We start from the raw sequence: 20,393 nt of genomic DNA, 5'->3' as shown, positions 1-20,393 counted from the left end.
ATTTTTATTCTTAAAAGACCGGTCCAGTTCCGCTCACACCCCAAGTGTGAAGTGGGTCCCACCACTGGTCTGTAATAGGTCTGTAGTCCCAGTGGGTGCTGCCCCCTATAGGCGGGTTGAAAACATGAGGAACTAGTGTTGTAGTCTCACCCCCTCTAACCAAAGAGCCTCTGATGATGCAACATGAGGATATTTGTGTCATCGGAGGCTCTTTTTCAGAATAGATACACGGAGATCTCCATCTCTGGGAAATGAGGGAATGATGCACGACCATTCAAAAATACTACAAGGTTTCTAATGATGCAAAGCTTCATGCAAAGTACTCCTTTAACTTGAATTAAACAGAAATGCGTCTCCAAAAATCAAAGCTGTTTCGAAGGCAAAGGGTGGGCCTTCTTGTGTTCAGCCTCCTGATCACCATACTGTTTTTGCTTTCTGGACAATCTGTCCAACCCCAGTATTCGTCTTCATCTGTGACCAGAGCCTCCGAATTTCATGTATGGAAAAACACAGACAGACACAGTGTGTTCTCTAAATACTCGGTGTCCTGACCCGCCTACAGTCTGTCGGCTGCTGCAGAAAACAGCACCAAGCTGTTGGCTGCCTCCTGTTTGACCAAAAATATGCAGCTTCTCAAGAGCTCAAGCTGAGCAGACAACTTTCTCAGCAAATACAAACCCAAACTCTTCAGTCTACACAATGTTTTTGATCACATCGGTATTTGCTTGGCATTCTTTCTCAATATCTGACAACGCATTGTATATCAGCATTGTCAGGTCATGTGTTCAGTCAGGATTGAACTGCCCTTTCTTGGGATTCCAACCTGAGACAACCCAGTGTAAATCTTAATAATCTTCCACCTATAATCCCAGTACCAGAAATAACTGTCTAATTTAGAATGTACGCATCTAAGATTTCCAATGGTCCATCATTTTCCTGGATCCACTCTCTGTTTTCCAAAATCACTTAAAATCCATTTGTCTTATTTAAAGTGTACTCGTCTGTTTCTTTCTGCTGTCTGAATTCAAATTAGGCAGAAATGCCATAGAAATAATCCTATGAACGGGATATTAAAGCCCGTTGCTGAGCGTCACTGCATCAGTGTAGTCTTAGTGGGTCTCAGTTGGGCAGAGCGGCTCCCCGTGGTGAAAACTTAATTCAACCAAAACCGAGAGCAGCTGGCTGGTCAAACTCCTATCACAACACACTCGCTGTGTTTTTCTGCTTTCCTGTCACCTTCTGCTGCTGTCAGCTTCTTTCTAATACATCGTCAAACACTCACTCGGGCGCTTCCTCTCCGTCCTCCATGTTTTTGTGCTACTCTCTGCCACTGTTCACCATCTCCCGTTGCCTTACACAGGATTAGACTAGAGAAGTCAAATTATTACTGAATGTCTTTGTCTTTTGTACCACGGCATATTCGTTGCTATGACAACAAGTGAAAGCTACTGCTAGTATTCACCCCAACTGCCCGATCAATAAACACCCATAAGATGACAAACAATAACCATCAACAGGCATCACCCTAATACCTTAACAAGGCATTGTCACACGTTGTGATGTATTATTAGAAAAATAAATGCGAAATTCATAGGATTTTAGCATATATGCCGGTTGTTGTCATCGTGATAATGTAATACAAATTTGCGATTTCTAAACTTTATAAAGTCGCAAATTTGCTAGTTTTTAATTTGCAACTTTTTTTTCTCAGAATATTGCCCACCTCTCTCTGCTCTGTTTTTTTTTTTCTTCTTCTTCTTCAGTGGCCCTAATACGCCGTCGTAATTTTGCATTAGAAGTCGAGGACCAGTTTGGCTAAAACAAATGTTGATGAATCTGTTCTGGGACCAGTTCTAGTCAAATGCTACAGTCTGTGTGCACACAGGATGTAACTCCAACAGGATAAAAAAAACCTGTGTGCACATTTCATGATGACATCACCAGTGACAATCTTGCTGAAAATGGCGGATACAATGCCTCATTCTTTTTTCATCAGCTGAGAAAACATTAGCAATGGTTTATTTTCAAGGAGGACGGTTTCAGACAGGGCGCCGCTCGTTTGAGTTGTTTAGAGTGGCTCCACCAGCCTTTAAATTGCTCTCTGTTTTTACTGCATACGGCAACATAAGCACCAAGATTGTTCCTCAGCAGCGGCGGTGAACATCGGCAAGTGGAAGAATGTGTACCTTCATGTAAGTCGAAACGATTGAAGGCAAAAGGGTATATTGGTAGAGCAGGGGTTCAGCTTTACCAGCTATGTCTGAATATTGCAGCGGAGAAGATTAATATTGTTCAGGGATATATTTGTTGTCTGTCTCTTACATTCAAGGTTACCGATTATAAACTAGACAATATACAGTAAATAAAAACAAAATAGAGAGGTCGTGGTTTCCAGGATGTCTGACCTGTCAATCCCAATTCCCTTCCTTTCTAAGAACTATCGGTGACCCGTACACAGACATGTTTTAAACTTTTCTTTCATGGAGAATTTAAATTCCGTTGTAGTAACTCATAATAACAAATTGACTGATAAATCACATATATTTTCTCCAAAACAGCACAAAGTTAAAGGCCGTCAAAAACCTTTTGTTTTTAAGGTGACTGACGTTACCATCTGTCTCGCCGGGTGTGATAGCTTTTTAATGTTTCTACAGCTTTTTAACAAAACTAAAACACAGCTTCTTTATTGGATGGTTTCGTCTTTTATAGGATATCTTTAATTTATTGACCAAGGAAGGTGCGTCAGGTCCTTCAGTCCATATTTTCCGTGACAATAACTGTTTTTACTTCCATTTCTCTGTGTCACACGCACACATTTCCTCTTTTATTTTCACTCCATCCCCACATAGTTCTCCATCGAACGGCGGAGCTAACTCTGTCTGGGTGTTTCTGCTCCCATCTATCTCAGGAATTGTGACACTGATGAAAGTGTGTGTTTCTGCACGAATGTGTGTGACAGTCGGGGCACAAAGAGAGGAGAGAAGACTGTGAGCTCGGTCCTCTGCCGCCTTGTGAGAGACGTGCTAATGAGTTTTTATCTCGTACCGCAGCAATTAAGTTCTCAAACGACGATGACAAAAGATAGAATGCTAATCTGGACCGCTAGAACGGTGGTGTGGCGTCATTCGCACGATTCCTTTCAAATCAAAAAATGAGAAAGCCCAGTGTGTGGTGCCTGGGAAGGGACACACTGTGTCAGACACACACACAGATCCAGAGTTTGAGTAAAGGTGATCATTATCGCTGATGAGCACTCTGCAGCCGAGAGCAGGCTGTGCTATTAGGAGGAGCTATTTTGAAGTTCCATTCTGATGAGTGCAGAAACTGTTTGGAGACAAACAGTCTAAGTGACATTTGAAGTGAGTTTAGCTCTTCATTCAACCTGCGGAGGAGTTTGCATATTTGATTCAGTTTGTTTTCATCCGTGAGCCTCTCCAGCACCCAGCGGAGCTGCGGCACCATCCTCCGCAGCAGCTGTTGATTAAGTGCCTTGCTCAATGACGCCCCACGGGCGATTTGGGTCCCACCTCCCCCCACCGCATACACACAAACCTTCCTGATTCTCCACTTCTGCAACTCATCGAGCTGTGACCAAATAGAAGGATGTTGTTCTCCCACTCCAATGCAAACACGGAGACAACAAGAGCTCTCCACACAAGCACTTCAGAGGAGAGAACAATAGCCGACGGCCTGTTTGCCCTTGAATCATATGACGGGGTCGTGACTCGATTTCTGCCCGACTGTGGAGCAGGTTTCAATCTGAGAATGGTGACGCTGATTTAAGTTCGGACACAAACACATCGACACAACGCTTGGACACGTTTTTGATGCTGTTGTTTCCGGTTTAAACACAGTTTGTTTTTTATTTGTTACTATTCGTGCCCCTATCTGAACAGTATTGCATGTTTCTTGTCTCGCAGTTCTGGATGTCTGCCGTGGCCACCACCATGCCCATTCCATCCGGGGCTTTCATGCCCGTCTTCATACTGGGTGAGCAAAAGCACCTGTCGCATGTATTTCCTGCAGCTGGGTTTGGATAAGCATGGCGACAATGTGATTATTTTAGTGTAGAGCTTATGAATCATTTATGTTGCTATGAACGGGGGGGGGGGGGGGGTAGTAGTGTAATACCCAAATTCTATGCATGCAAACTTCATTTCAATTCAGCTCTCTGGTCTGCTAACGAGATGAATACATTATTTGTGTTATTTGGCAAAATATTTGATGGTGAATCAATACTGAATGAGTCATTAGTGGCAGCCCTAGATGAATGATCCTTTAGTTCATTGCCATATGTGTCAATTCAAACTCCTTAGATGGAAACGCCGAAGAGTCGACTAATTGTGGTCACCTCCAGTAAAATGTATAATTTTGTAACTTTATGTCTTTGCCAGGGATAAAAAATCTAAAAAGGAGATACTCCCAAATTCTTTTCATCCCTGGTGAACTTGCATGCCATGCTGAGATTAATTAGGCTCCCAATTAGTTCTATCTGAACAGACTGATGTTCTGCTTTCAGGGTTCTTGTTAGCTTGCCAGTGACATATCCACTCAGTGTTTATTTACAGTAGTTTGCAGTTCAACTCTTGTTTTTGTCCTGTGAAAGGCTTTGGAGCGTGACCTTTACACTGTTTCACTTTAAAATATTCATCGTTACCAGCCACAACTCCAAATGAATAAACTTAGCTCTTAATGTGGCGGGTCGTGTTGTTCGTGTGTGTGTGTGTGTGTGTGTGTGTGTGTGTGTGTGTGTGTGTGTGTGTGTGTGTGTGTTTCTCTTTGTGGTTTTAAAATGTGGCCAAACATCAACATTTTCCAAACTTTTAAATGAGATCATTAGTGGAACTTTGTGAGAAAAAGCACGTTCCTCGCTGTTGAAGACATTTCTCTGTCTTTATTGGTGTTTTAGACGGACAGTTTAATTAGGCCTTCCACCATCTGCTGTCACTTTTTGCTTTGGTGATGCATCAGAAATTCACTTTAGAGAACAACAGAGCCTGGCAAGTTGATTGGTGATATTCTTTTCTCTTTTTTTAAATCTATAATACAGATGTCTCACCATTAATATGATAATGACTGCATCATGTGTCACTCGCTACCTGCTCGGTACATCCTGCCCAATCACTACTGTATGTAATGTACGACTCCAGACAGAGATGAGCCCTCTCTTTAGGTACTTGCACAGTACCAATGAGGTGCTAGTGGAGAGCGTACAGTTAGCCAGAGCTCGTTCATGGTAGATCTTTTATTTTGAAAGTGTATTGACTTTAAACAGTTTGAAACGTTCTCTTGTAGGAGCTGCATTCGGTCGGCTGGTCGGGGAGATCATGGCCACGCTGTTTCCTCATGGGATCGTGTTTGACGGCATCCTTTACCGCATCATCCCCGGAGGGTACGCAGTCATTGGTTAGTCTCCCTTTCAGCCTCTTGGCAACCTTTTCTCTCCTTAAGTGAGTCATGTGCTGTCAGCATATTGAGAACTCCAACTTTTGTTTCCATCTGATCTCAAATTGTGACTGGGACATTGTAACATGCAGGGAACCAGCCATTAGACCTCAGAACAGTCGGGCTGGACCCAAATATTCCACTATTCAGATATCTGTTCACTAGGAAGGTATTTAAATTGTTGATATACAAGTAGTACGTTTCTTTTTTAACCCCTCAGTAAAAAAGCTTCTTATTCAATAACAAATGACGATACATACAGCTAGTGTAGAGTAACAGAATGTGGTGCAGCTTCACGGCGTAAATCTCAGCCAAGAACGTCATGAAGACGAGCCAGAGTCCCAATCACTGTTGCATATGTTAGAGCTTAATCCCCGTCGTGCTCGGGCCGACGCTGAGCAGAAGCTGCAGGCCGCAGTGTTCCCCGGCTTTTGGGCGTGATGTGCAGGAGAGTAGAGGAGACACTGTCCACGTCACGACACGGGGGGAATGTGCTGCCTACTAACCAAGAGTAACCACCATCCCACGCTGCAGGTTGATTTCCGTCCCCAGCTTCGAATATTTGCTGAGGTTTCTACCGAAGCTCCGAGGCCCAAAAAATGGTATTCGGCTCTACCTAACAGTATGTAATGTCATCGTCGTACACATCCTCCCTCATAAAAACACGTATCAATCAGTACTGCATATTTTAAGACCCATATCATCAAAGGCTTACTGTCGGCCTCCCCTCTGCCTCCTCCCTGTCCTCCCCTTTCTCCCCCTTTACTGTCCACCTCGGTTTGTCAGCGGTGGTCAGGATGTTGTCAACCCTCTCCCCCGCCACTTCTGTCGTCTTCTTTCTCCTCCGACGTCTCCTCCTCTCCTGTCGACCTCCGTGCTCCTCCTTCCTGTCGTTGTCAAGTCGTCCTCCCCTTCTTTGTCGCCCCCCGATCAGAGCATGTGGCCACTGCTCTGACAGTTAAATGTCATAGTGGGTTCTTCCTGCTGTCCTCACCTCAGCCAGCGACCCAGAAACGTGGCCTTCCTTCAATCCCCCTTCTGTTGTTGTCCTACAAAGCACATCCCTCCTCTTTCCCTCTCCCTTGATCCTCGCTTCCTTCGGTTACTCCTTCCCTCCCAACTCTGTCCTTAGTCTCATCCTTTTTATTTGGAATCATTCTCCCTCTTTAGTATTTTTCTTTTGACCCTTTGCTTGCTTCCTCTCGCCCCCACATACGTTCTTATTCATCTATTTTTCATCACCCTCATCCCACGTCTCTCGACAGGAGCGGCAGCTTTGACCGGGGCTGTGACTCACACGGTGTCCACGGCGGTTATCTGCTTTGAGCTGACAGGCCAGATCTCCCACATCCTACCCATGATGGTGGCAGTAATCCTGGCCAACATGGTGGCCCAGGGCCTGCAGCCCTCCCTGTACGACTCCATTATCCAGGTCAAGAAGCTACCGTACCTGCCAGAGCTTGGCTTTGGACACATGAGGTTTGTGCAGATTTCACAAGGCAATGGGTAACACAGATACTTCCCCATCGTATTTGAATGTATTTCTTTAATGTGAGAAGAAGTTTTTAGTCGACCATGACTGCATCTGTTTGTGTGTCCCGTAGCCAGTACAACATCTTTGTAGAAGACATCATGGTGAGGAAGGTGAAGTTCATATCGTCTCAGTCCACATACAGGGAGGTCAAACTCCTGCTGGACTCCTCCTCACTCAATTCAATCCCACTGGTCGACTCGAAAGGTAACACAAACAACATTCATTCAATCTGAACAGTTGCCATGAAGCAAAATGTCATGTTAATGATGTTACGTCTAGTCTGGGTTATAAGGTAACTGCCATCACATACACACTAAGCTATACGGGACCGAATCTTAGTATCTATGAGAGAAGGTTTAACCTTAACAGATTTCAGAGACTTGGTATTAGTGGTGGGCGGATCGATCTAATAAATCAATAATACAGATATCAATGTTGGTATTGATACTTTAGTTTCAGTTTGTCTCCTGTATGCACTGTTGTTTCATCAAAGTGGCGACCATGTTGTACCGTCACGTGACCCAGCAGCGCCAGGCTAAAGCGTTTGATAATAAAGTATTTTCTATTTACATATAAGCTTCCTGGGTTTTAACTAATTAATAATTTAGGGAATTAAGGGAAAATCACAAAAACACTTAAAGGTCATGAAAATTCATTCAGATTTAGCAATTTGATGATGCATCCACTTTAAAGCTATGGTCCACGATTTGGAACAAAATAAAATCCATTCAGTCTATCAGCCGTAGGTCTGCATAGAAATTGACCAATGGGAGCCATTGCTCCGGAAGGCTCCCATTGGCTCGTACCCTCCAATCCCCTCGTCATCCCGCCTCGTTGAATCGTGGAACACTCAGGGGAGGGGTTCGGCTTTTTTCAAATCTGTTTCAGAGGCTCAACTGATTTTCAGAATGTAGATCATAGCTTTAATTATTAAAGAGTATCAGAATCAGCGATACTGGCCCTGTATTTACTTGGTATGGGATCGATGCCAAATCTTGCAGTATCACACACCACTACTTGGTATGCACCCCAGTGACCATCATGTTTCCTCTTCCTGTTTCCAGATTCTATGATCCTATTGGGCAGCATCGACAGGTTGGAGCTTCTGGCTCTCTGTGATTGGTGGCTATCACCAGAGAGGAGGCTCCTGATAGAGGTATGATAGCTCTGTGTTTTTCTCTAACAAATCTCTCATCCTGTTGCAACAAACGTCATAATATTTTAGGTGCTCAATTATGGCTGAATATTCAAGCACCTCTTCACACTTTCTCAAAAACACCTTTTCTGTTTTATACTGCCGTTTGCTGCCTGCTTACTCCTCGCTCACTCCTCTTAACCGGCCCCCTGCTGGTAGGGTTCGCAGGTGATGACAATGAAATGAGTGCATCGCCACATCACAGACGCTGCTCTGCAGGCAAACCTGCAGTGTTGGGCGGTTAGCCGATGGTGGATTGTGTACGGTACATTTAATCATTTATATGCAGATATTAAAGTAACTGATTATCATATACACGGTTGGAGAACTGTGTACGAATGGCCATAAAGTCGATTTGGGAACCAACCCGAGTCCTCGTTCACGACCACACCCGGTTTGTTAACGTTAGATAGCTGAATATCTTGATTAAATGGCATTTAGTTTACTGCAATATTATTTAATGTTCTCTTTATTCAAATCTATAAGATGAGACTGCGTTTGAAAAACAATAGGAGTTAATTGGAAAGCAATTGCGGCACATCTATCTCCTGGAATGTTTAGTCCGTTCAATTTCTATGTCGCCAAAGTTGAGAGAAATTAATTCATTTGGTTTTCTAACCAGGCGATATTTTCAGCTTTAGTTCTTAAAGGAAGTCACTTTTGTTCAGTTTACGATGGTATTTTTCATTTGAGTTCCACTTTTTAGTTTTATGTAAAAATCCCAACTTCAAATAACGCTCAGCTGTTACACACGGTATAATAGTTTTATTTCACACGTGATTTTATTGTGATATTGTGACACCACCTGTCTGTATGGATCTATTTACCTGGATCTGGATTCAGGGCGAGAGCCTACAGGAGCAGTCTCACAAACACAGCTGGGAGTCCTTCGCCTTCGTGGATGAGGAGGAAGAGGAGGATGACGAGAAGGTGGGCCTCTGATTTGTTCAAGCCATCTGTGTTGATTTTCCTTTGGAGCGTCTGAAAGATGGATACGTTTTTGCTTTTATCTTCGCTTGCTTTGCTGCTCGTTCGCCATCTGCTTCACTTTTAAAGGCACAGATTCCTTTTATTCACTGAACGCAACCGTCATTTGCTTGTTTTTGTTTTGAAAAAAAAAAGCTTTTTTTTTATGTCTGTGGTCTGCAGGGCTGCCCGGTGCAGGAGGAGAGGAACGGACCCCTGCCTCCTCCAAAGCCTCAGGACCCGTCCTCAAACCACACTGCTCCTGTCCCTGGTGAGCTGGAAGGAATACATTGTTTTACTTTGTGTGTGAGCTCACAGATCAAGTTTCTCTTCAAGTTAAAGCTAGGGATGTGTTTTAGAAACCTTGCTTTATTTGTTGAATCATCTCAACAGCAATCGATATGTGAAATGCTCCGGGGTCTGTGGCTGTCACAGGACAGAAAGCCCTTCCAATGCATGATTTGATGGGCTACCTGCTTGTATGTTACCTGCCTGCTTGCCTGAACCCGCTCTGCCTGCGCTCTCATTGAGCGTCACCACAGTCTTCCACGAGCTGCTGGTTGGCAGCTGTGAGGACTAACAACAGCCGTGTTTCCATTCAAGATGATGGTTTTGAGGCCTGAAGGGATGGGCTGTCGGCGTTGCAGACTTTGTGACTTCTGGAGCTCGTGCCCGCAGCTGCATTCATTGGAAAAGAGTTGGCAACACGGCGGCGGATTTTTTCACTTGGTTATGTTCAAAATCCAGCTTCCTCTTGCAGGATTCTGCCATCTGACACACCAGGACAGTCTGCCGAGGTCGGTGACACCAGTCTGTTCGGTGTGTTCTGTGCCATCGGCCCTCGTCAAAGCCGTCGGCGTTCTTCTCAGTTGATTTCACACGTCGATTCGGCCACGACCAGGTCGTTCAGTCTGACCAATCTCATTGGTGGAGTGCTAGCCCTTGACTAGCGAATCAGTGAGTGAGAAGACCGGCTGTGACGATGGTAAACACAGCAGACAAAGTGCAGACGATGGCAACACACTCTCTCAACGCGTCGTTTCAATTACAATTGGAATTTTCTTGGATTTTGGTATTTTTGTATTTAATCTCATGTCCAGATTAATGTAGAAACAAATCAAACGTGGGAGGACAATTACAATTTCCTCTCTTCTTTAGCTCTGTTACACTTGTGTGACATGGAGTCGAGGCGGGGCAATGAAAGCTTGATGGGGGTTCTCATAGTAGTATTGAGTCCTTCAGACAAGTTTTGCTCACTTGGAGGGATGCAATAAGATTTGCTTTTTGCTCTGTCTCTCCTATTTTTCCTGTAGAAAAATATGTCATCTGATATGACTAAGCGTTTAGTCAGAGCCCAGATGGTCTATGAAGCTCACCAGGTTCTCATGTGTGTATCGTACATCAGTGCTAGAGGACACAGATACACCTATTTAGTGCTTATGAAGAGTGAAAGGAGAAACTGTAGGAATAAATCTGTTAGTTTATAAATCAACAAAAGTCCAGTGTTTTCCCTTGGGGTTTTGTGAGACTGGTGGGTGGACCTCCGACCCTCTATAGACGGTTAACAAGATGGAGTCTGTGTTTGAAGACTTGTCAGGTGGGTTGTCAACATTGGCGCAGACCCTCGACGCACTGAGGACCGTCCAACCCGGTCGCAGTGGGAGCAGGACTCAGCGAGTACCAAATCCAGACACGAGACCTGGGCTCAGGGGGCCACGGAGGGAGTACACCGCCGAGGGCTGGCCAGAGCCGAGGAGGTCCCAGAAGGGGATCGTCATCCCTGACCCGCCGAGCTGAAGGGTCTTTGCATAGCTGTTGAGAAGGGTCAAAATCTTTCTGCTTGATTATGAGACTGTGGCAGTCGAGGTAATCGATGGCCGACATGTTTTTGTCCATGTAATCAAGCGTTTTTGTGTGACTGTTGCTTAGCTCCAGGTACGCTGTGGAGTTATGACCATGGTGATGTTTAGCAGTGTTGTTGATGAACAGGTCCCCTTGTTGTTGAACCTTATCACTCTTCTGGCAAACGTCAATGTAGGTGTTGCCATGGAGACTTTCTGCTGATTGATGTTACTGCACATTTTTATTTATTTTATTTCATTATTCATTTATCAGTGACAAAACAACAAAATAGACGTATTTACAAAAAAAAGTGAAAGTAAAGAGGAGGAAAATAGAGGGGGGGGGGGGGGGGGGTAAGAATGATGCCATAGTTTATTATTTATTCCTTTTCATGTTATTCAGTTTCAAGTATTTTATTTGTTGGTCAGCGTTTCACACTGTTAACCGAACTGACTTGAACGCGTGTTTCTCTGCCCTCAACAGATGTCAACAAAAAGAAAATTGGAATTATTAACTTTGCAACCCTTACGGCAATTAGGGAAGATTTGGCAGCGGGTTCACTGCAAGCAGCCAGATGGCCTGTGTGTGTCTGTTGTGGCACAGTTAACTTCTCAGTAGCCGATCTCACAGGCAACAGACAGTCTCCCACTGAATGGTATCCAGGCAACAACAATAAGGAGTTGCAGTGTCTGTCTCAAAACTTCCATTTGCAGTTGTGGTTATTTTGTTCTCCAACAGCTTAAAACCTTTCAAACAGCTGCATCTGTGTAAGTCATTGACCTCCACCCACCTCACGTCTCTCTTTATCTCTCTCTCTCACTCTCTCTCTCTCTCTCTCTCTCTCTCTCTCTCTCTCTCTCTCTCTCTCTCTCTCTCTCTCTCTCTCTCTCTCTATCTCTCTTTGTCAGAAAAAGGTCCTCTCCAGTCTGTGAGGAAAACACTCAGGAGTCTCTTCACCTCTAAGGACAGACAGACAGAGGGACAGTCACAGGTGTGTGTGGGTGTGTTTATAAGCATGATTGTGTATATATTTAAAGGATAGGTGGGTTAACATCCTGTCTCTTGCTCACTAACGTTCCTCCGTGTCTTGTGTATGTTGCATCTCTTGAACCTTGATGCCTTTTTCTTTGTGCTTGTTTGGAGTGTACTCGGCAGCCAAAGGTCGTCCCTCGTGTTATGAGCCATTGAAATGCAAATCACCGCCCGTCCTGGCAAAGTCATCCCAAAAACCACATCCTCACACTGATAGGGGTATAAATATTTATCCATTACTCTTCGCAGGCTGAATTTTTCATTACGGGTCTCTGCTTTCTATTCAGGCAGACACACGCTTGTCTGATTGACAGATACATGAATACACAAATGCTTCCTCATCCCCAGACAAAGTCCCAGAAGTCGAGCATCAATTGTTTTTCCTCCACCATCTCATATGGAGATGTGGGAAGTCAGATCCTGCAGGTAGAGGTTGTTATTGGGCTTGGCGCTGAGCCCGGCTCACAGGGAAAGCAATGCGTGTCATCTGTTTACACATGCGGGAGTGTAAAGCGTGCTGGAAATAAGCGTTTGCTTGTAAGCTTGCGAGATTAGAATTTGATTTCTGTTTGTGCCTACTGCTGCGCCTTATATTACCAGTCAGATTTTCTATTATGGTTTTTTTGGGGATCCAAACATGTTCCTGCACTGGGGATTGATTTTTACAGCAACGGGGCACAAACTGTACAGCCCTGAATGTCAAACAGACACCTAGTTGGAAATTGCCACCAGCAATCAGGCCAGAACTGTTCTGGCTGTGAATCAGGTATTTGTCTCGTTTACCAGCCGCTGATGGCGGGTATCCACACGCTGACCTTTAGAATATTGTCTGGCTGGTGTAACAGTGTCAGCATATTGTTTTGTTCTTGCGTTCGTATAATTGCCGCGGCTACGGAGATAAACAAAAAAAGAAAGGGAATCCAGACATGCAATAACCGATTTGTACAGGCGAGATTACAAAATAACGAGCGACGTTTTAACCCTTGTGTTCACTTGTGTGTGATTGATAAAGAGAAAGGTTGGCTCCCTGCTGGGTTCGTTAATAGAAAGCTGACATCTGTTGCACTCTGTGAGAGAGTGTATTCTCCCATCAAGGGCAGAAGCTGCTAACCTGTCTGAACGGTGAGTGAATAATGAGGGACGCGCCGCTAATACATTCAGTTTCACGAAACCAGTCCCAGCAGGTGTTGGCCTGAGTTTCACCTGCTGCATCCCGTTTACTCACAAAGCTGTTGGATGCGATGCCATGGGAGTGATGATTGAAGGAAAGCCACTACTGCGATCTGTCGTCATAGCGACAGAAATCCATTACATTTGGTAAAAGTGATCAGTTGTTATCCCTGTAGACAGTTTTCTCCCTTGTATTTAAATTGGAAAGTCATTATCTTTTTACAGATGGTAGAAATACATGAATCCAAAAGTAAATGATGAGTAATTAAACTGTAAGAGAACTGAAGGTCTCTGATGAAGTCTAAGCAATAAGAAAACAGATTGTGCTTTCCCTTCGCTCCCCTCATGCAACATTCAGACGAGCTTTTCTTGGTTTGGGGTGACATCCAGCCGGGTTCAGAGGCACAGAAGTGACGGAGGGTGTTTTGTTATGAAATCACTCACCAACTTGTCTTGCTGTATTTGTCTCCAGGAGCCCTGTCCCCCCCCACTGTCCGACACCATGACACCAGAACAGGTAACGTAATGATGGAGGGATGCTGGATTTGCATGGTTTTACAAAATGTCTGCTTAATAGTTTACAGGTGCTGTGTTGAGTCACAGCCCTTCACCCACCTCCTCTCCACCAGGGAGACCCCGATTACTCTGAGCAGCGTTGGGTATTAATTACTTCATAACAACATAACGGTTACTTTATCAAATATATTTCTTATAGTCTGTTTAAGTCGATACTTTTAGTAGGCTCTGAAGAAAGGGGCCATAATAATAAATGCTGTTTTTAATAACACATAATGCTGGGTAATAATGCACACGATGAAACAAAGCTGCAGCTGTTTTCAGCACCAAACCTTTATGATGTGAGCTTTTGAGTTTTGAATCGATTTGTCGGCTCATTTATGGTTTTTACCTTCCTACCTCAGCATCCACATGTAGGACACAGGTGTTGGAGAGATCTGTGTCACATCTTGTGAGACGACTCAGAATTGGGGCACTTTTTAACTGCAGTGTGAACACGGCCCGAATTTTAAACGAGACATCCTTTTTCCCACCGGAGAGCACCAAAACAACATTGTGCCCTCCTAGTCCTTTTGTGTCTGCTGCTCTTCCCTTTTACTCCTGCTGGCTCTTTGCCAGAACGCGCCATAACATCGGCCCATAAATCCTACAAGACGGCTGACCCTGTCGTGGCAGGCGGAGGCTCGTAGGTGAAAATCCATAGAGAGGCTAAAAGGTGTCAGACATCCTAAATCTCAGAGGGGAGAGCGGTGACACGCAAGGACGCAGCGCAGCCTTTCAAGGCTTTTCACAGCTGCAAAAAGTCTCCTCAGTGGTAACAAAGCTGTCTCTCCCTCCTGGACACATCTTTTACATCCACCCACACAGTGTTGAGATGATTGGTATGTTTTTTTAAATATATACACCCGGTATCAGGGACGCACTGGGACCAATAATCGGATCACAAATAGCTGGGATGTCAGTAAAAAAACGGGGAGTTGAAGAGGATGGGTCCTCATCGCAGCGGCCCCGGGTTCAAATCCAACCGGTGGCCCTTTGTGCAATGTCATCCCCATATCTCTCTCTCTCTCTCTCTCTCTCTCTCTCTCTCTCTCTCTCTCTCTCTCTCTCTCTCTCTCTCTCTCTTTGACTTTTGGTCAGTCCAGTGTCAATTGAAAAAACAATTGGCCTCCGATCTAGGTCTGCCTTTTTTATGGGCCGGTTCATGGGCCAGACAAAAAAGTAAATAAAAAAAGTGTCGGTGGTCGGACCGAAACGCAGGTCAGCCCCCCGGGAAAATGCCCGGTATCCCAGAAGGCCAGTCCGCCCCTGCACTGTTTGTATGACCCTTCATATAAACAGATCCTGATGCTTCCCTCTGGTTGAACTCACTACATTTGAATAGGAGCGAGATGTTTCCTCCTCTCACCGACACCAGCCAGTTCCACCTCCGTGACCTTGCTTTGTGTTTGCTGCTGCAGATCCAAGCGTGGGAAGAGGCAGAGATGGACAAGCCGATGGAAATCGATGAGATACGAATAGACCCTTCACCCTTCCAGCTGGTTGAGAGAACATCGCTGCACAAGGTTGGTGGGCAGAGAGAAACGGGTGGGAGGTCAATTTAAATCTGTTTAACAGCACCTCATTGCAATTTAGTTTCTATGGTCATAGCGTGGGGAAACGTGTGTACAAAAATATGACCAGTAATAAATCAATGAGCGGAGGACTATTATGTGGAAGTAGGTGCATAGTTGTTAAAAAAGCTGCTGTTTTCATTGGTTGGGAATTTAAAGGCAACCTGTTGTTTCTTGCAAGGAAACAGATGTTTGTGTTTCTCACCAAAATGCCTGTTTGTATGAAAAAAGTTCTTTATACGTTCATTAATTCAATGTTAAATGTTTGTTGGAATTCCCCAACAAAGCGAAAGTTTGATTGTCTTGTTTTTTCTGATGGACTTGAAGGTGATTTGAAGGAGGCTGTGGTCTCTCTGGGTGCGTGCAGTAGCCGTGGTATTACTTTAATGACTTTGCCACTGAAATGACTATTGATTTATGTTTTAGTTTGTAACATGCTCACTAGCATTCTCACGCAAAACATAAATTACAATAGTTCCTCATGCACACCAGGCACGTCTTTAATGAGCAGGGGTCTGTGCAAATCACTTGTCTTTATCCTTATATACTAATAATTAAAGATTTTGTAGGACTTGATGCCAAAACATGCTCCGCTCTCAGCAGCAGGTTTGTGTTCTTATCAAACACACAGAACAAGAAGCCTTAAATTCTGATGTATTGCTGAGATCAGATTAATTTTTTCACATTATGTTTTAAATGTGACCAATATCAGATTCCAGTCTGAACTGGTCTCGGCCATTTACTGACCCACACAAAAGAACAGTTACATAGACATCACACGCCACCATACATGGAGGACGCTGAAGTCGGCAAGCAATTTTATTCATAAGTCGACGTGCAGTGGAAGCCAGAGAATTTATGAACAGATGTTAACGAGGACGAGGATGAGGAGAAAGAGGGCCACATTTTTTACGTTATAGCTTTTTGTGGAGCGAGGGTGTGTGTGTGTGTGTGCGTGTGTGTGTGAGTGTGTGTGTAAGTGTGTGTGTGTGTGTGTGTGTGTGCGCGCGCTGAGTGACGTGAATTGTGATGAATGTTCATCTAGAAAGGTTGCATGAATTAATATACGACTGTTGAGGCTGAGGGTAAAATCTAAATCCGACCTGTATCTGATGTACGTCCTCGTATGAAAGTATCCCAAATGAAATTGTAAAGATCAGATTGAACGTGATAACTGCTGTTCCCACTGGTATGACAAACAATACCAAAAAAAGTGATTTCTGCCATTTCTCCGACTGTTGAGTCTCCAGCAGCAACGTGACTGTTCACAGCATCGGCACCTTTTAATGAGCCTGACGCTTTTCTTCCACATACAACACCTTCGTTAAACACCTCATTTCATTCAAATGCCTTCCATCACAATTAGCCTGAAATGACTTGAATGGGAAGCTGGTTTCAGCCTCTCAGCAGCTTAAACCACGCTTACAATTCGCTGTTTTAGTGATTTTTATTGGTATTATGCAAGCACAGAAGCCCATACATGGAGCTCAGCACCTCCAGCATGCTTTATTTATTGTTTACTTCTGCAACATCTCAACCAGCTGGGGATGTGGATAACCTTGACGGGGCTCATCAAAAACACTCAGGAGGTCTTGGATTTATTTACAAGGTGTCATCCTCGTAAACAAACCCAAAATGTCATTTTTTCTTTGAGAACATCCTGGTTATCGTGGCTGTTACATAAACATTTCTACGTGGGAGTTGTGCCTTAGTTATTTAATAAATACCTTATTTGTTAACAGTCATTGTAAGGCAAACTTCCATTTTGTTTTGGAGCGTCGTTCCTGCCAGAGAAGCACAAACAAAAGAAGCACCCACGTTCGTACTTCACATCTCATTTACTTCCTGATCAACACAAACACAGAGGAGCTCCACCGGGACGGTTGGGAGAGTTAGTGTCATTACACAACGATGGAGGGAAGAGTGTTGGAGTTGGTGTTTTACTTCATGCTGTGGGCTAACAGTGGGGACGTCTCTTTATTGATCATCATGTCAGTGTTGGAGCCACAGATGCTGTTAGTTCCCCACGAGCATCAATGAGCATGACAGACCCTCCACAGACAGATCCTCCACAGACAGACCCTCCACAGACAGATCCTCCACAGACAGACCCTCCACAGACAGACCCTCCACAGACAGACCCTCCACAGACAGATCCTCCACAGACAGACCCTCCACAGACAGACCCTCCACAGACAGACCCTCCACAGACAGATCCTCCACAGACAGATCCTCCACAGACAGACCCTCCACAGACAGATTGTCCAAAGACGGATCCTCCACAGACGGGTCCTCCACAGACGGATCCTCCACCGATAGACCCTCCACAGACAGACCCTCCACAGAGAGACCCTCCACAGACAGATCCTCCACAGACGGGTCCTCCACAGGCGGAGCCTCCACAGACAGATCCTCCACAGACAGATCCTCCACAGACAGACCCTCCACAGACAGACCCTCCACAGACAGATCCTCCACAGACAGATCCTCCACAGACGGATCCTCCACAGACGGATCCTCCACAGACAGATTGTCCAAAGACGGATCCTCCACAGACGGATCCTCCACAGACAGATCCTCCACAGACGGATCCTCCACAGACAGATCCTCCACAGACGGATCCTCCACAGATGGATCCTCCACAGACAGACCCTCCACAGACGGGTCCTCCTTTTCGGGACCCGTGACACATAATGGAGGCGTTGACACACAGCTGTGCTGCACGTGGTTTCTAATTGACGTGAATGTAAATTGACTGCTACAAAGCACGGATGTCTGGTTTTGTTAACATGCGTTGCCTCGACTCCTCTCTCCTCGTGACCTCCGTTTGCATATTCACCACTATAAAAATACATATTTGATATTTATGACAAGTCCCTCTGTTGCTCTCTGTTTTTACACAGAATGTAAATATAGCTCTCTGCTGGGAATTTGAATATCAATTTGTCAGAGCTGATTAAATAATCCATCTTCCCTCTCCTTTGGTTTCTCCCTGCCTGGTCGTCGACGTGAACCGCTGACATCCTCCTCATGACAAATCTGAGGGGGAGGCAGGATCTGCAGACGTCTGCAGGGGAACGGCCTCTAAACAGATTGTGCCATTGCTGCTGTTTTTATTTTTCTCCTAAGTGTAATTGCATTTTCATGGTAATATTCAGAGTATTCTGCTGATTCATGTCCAAAGGGGGAGGCTTTGTTATCGAGGTGATGCAGATGCATAACAAAGACCTCTGTCGGAATATAGACAGAATACTTTGAGGATAGAAACACTTTTTCAAGGACTTTTTCTTAACCGTGGTTCACCCGTAGCCTCAAGCCAGTTTTGCTTCCACCCCTCCGTCTCTGTAACATCGTGTCTAGACTGAGCAAATGGTCTGGAGTCGAAGACGGATGTGAAAAAGGCCGTCCTGGCCTGAGATGTAAAGGCTTGTCGTAATTTGACGCGTGACCTTTTCCTTCTTGCCTCCACAGACCCACACCTTATTCTCCCTGCTGGGGCTAAGTCACGCTTATGTGACCAGTATCGGCAAACTGGTGGGAGTGGTGGCTCTGAAAGAGGTAAGAAACTTCATTTTTCTTTTTTTCTAAACTCAATCTGTCTGAAGGTCACCTGGAACCAAAAGCAAGCCGTAAATGTGATTAAATTCTCATTGATCGAAGTCCCTAAAAAGAGCCCTCTTCCTTATTTAATACACTCAACTTTTAGAAGTCTTCCCTCGTCTGTCTTTGGAGGAAAAACAAGTCCAATTGTTTTTTCTTTCCTCCTGATTTGAGTCTCATAACCCTTTTTTGAATTATGTATGAGTATATTTCTGTCATAATCAATATCCCCCTTTGTATGATTAACTTAATTTCTTCTGTCTTCACCCGTTATTGTTTTGTCTCCCTTTTCCTTCACCTCATTTTATTTTGTTTTTCTTCCTCCCCTCCATCCCTTCCTCCCATAACTCACTCCGTCACTTTGATTATTATTTTCTCCTATTCCTTTGTCTGATGTCTTTTTCTACTTCCTTTTCTTACACTCCTTCTTCCTCCTTGCCTTTTATCTCCTCCCCCTCCTCCAGCTCCAGAAGGCTATCGAGGGCTCCACGCGCTCCGGCGTCCGGCTCCGCCCTCCGCTCGCCAGCTTCCGTGACATCACCAGCCGCAACTCGGCTCCCAAGCCTCCGCCTTCTGCTCCTTCCTCTCCGACCTCCGCCTCCCCTCCCTCGGCTCCGACTGCTCCCAAACCTCCGCCCCCTTCCTCCCCCCACCACCATCTCCCTTACCACGAGAATGAAACGGAGGTGTGGATCGAGGGCGTGACCATGGAGGTGGAGGAGAGCAGCAGCTGCAGCGCAGGAAGCGGTGCTGTTAGCAGCAGCACCGGGGCCTGCAGCTCGGCTAGCAACCTCACCCTTCCTCCCTCCACCACTCCTCCCCCAGTCCCTTCTTCCTCTCCTCCTCCTCCTCCTCTCGCTTCCTCCTCCACCCCTCGCTCCGCCCTGACACCCTTACAGAGACTCGTTGAGGGGGATGAAGACAGTGATGATGAGCCAATGGTTTAGATTAGAAGAGTGATGGTTATTTTTTTATATAATGGAAAACTTTTTTTAATGGTGTGAGGTTTTTTTTCTTGTTCTTAATGTGTTGCTCCGGTCTCTGGACACCCACTTACCTCTTTTCGTCTTCACTTAGGTGGAGGAGGTTTCACAGCAAATGGTCTGTTTGCTTGAAGCTCCGCCAGAAAAGTCCTCATCTCCCTTTTGTTTCTGAAGAGCGTTTATCTGACCGTTCCCGCCTCTGTCTGCTCATTCAGAGCTTTCACAACCCGGCCTCTCCGACTCTCCTGACTCAGCTCTGTATGTTGATGTTGTTTTGGTACTGCCTCATTTTCTCGTCCTCCCTGTTTTTTCACACACACAGTCTCAAAGATTCAACCAATATGTTTCTTATAGAAGTTGCTGCTGATGTCTGCTGTTTTTCTGCCTCCGCGCTGGCAACAGTCCGTCTGCCCGTCCGTCCCGTTCTCGTGTACGTGATATCTCAGGAACGCCACCGGGGCGGGACAAAAAGCAAAAATCCATATGCTCATTTTGAA

At 45.1% G+C, this 20,393-nt stretch overlaps 1 protein-coding gene across 1 annotated transcript in view; it reads left to right on the top strand.

The window, feature by feature from the left end:
- LOC311028202 (chloride channel protein 1-like) overlaps positions 1–20,100 on the top strand; it is a gene marked incomplete at its 5' end in the record, with an annotated part of 50,262 nt that extends 30,162 nt beyond the window's left edge. The window contains 12 exons of the mRNA XM_084032561.1: positions 3,921–3,990; positions 5,296–5,406; positions 6,711–6,924; positions 7,050–7,183; positions 8,044–8,135; positions 9,018–9,104; positions 9,324–9,411; positions 11,891–11,973; positions 13,657–13,701; positions 15,161–15,265; positions 18,785–18,871; positions 19,378–20,100. Coding sequence (XP_083888687.1) covers positions 3,921–3,990; positions 5,296–5,406; positions 6,711–6,924; positions 7,050–7,183; positions 8,044–8,135; positions 9,018–9,104; positions 9,324–9,411; positions 11,891–11,973; positions 13,657–13,701; positions 15,161–15,265; positions 18,785–18,871; positions 19,378–19,860 — 1,599 coding nt within the window. The 3' untranslated portion in view covers positions 19,861–20,100. The remainder of the gene's footprint in view (positions 1–3,920; positions 3,991–5,295; positions 5,407–6,710; positions 6,925–7,049; positions 7,184–8,043; positions 8,136–9,017; positions 9,105–9,323; positions 9,412–11,890; positions 11,974–13,656; positions 13,702–15,160; positions 15,266–18,784; positions 18,872–19,377) is intronic.
- Positions 20,101–20,393: the final 293 nt, after the last annotated feature.

Source organism: Eutrigla gurnardus, assembly GCF_963514095.1.
Source record: "Eutrigla gurnardus genome assembly, chromosome: 17".
Classification (NCBI taxonomy): domain Eukaryota; kingdom Metazoa; phylum Chordata; class Actinopteri; order Perciformes; family Triglidae; genus Eutrigla; species Eutrigla gurnardus.
This window is presented reverse-complemented; position numbering and strand designations above follow the sequence as displayed.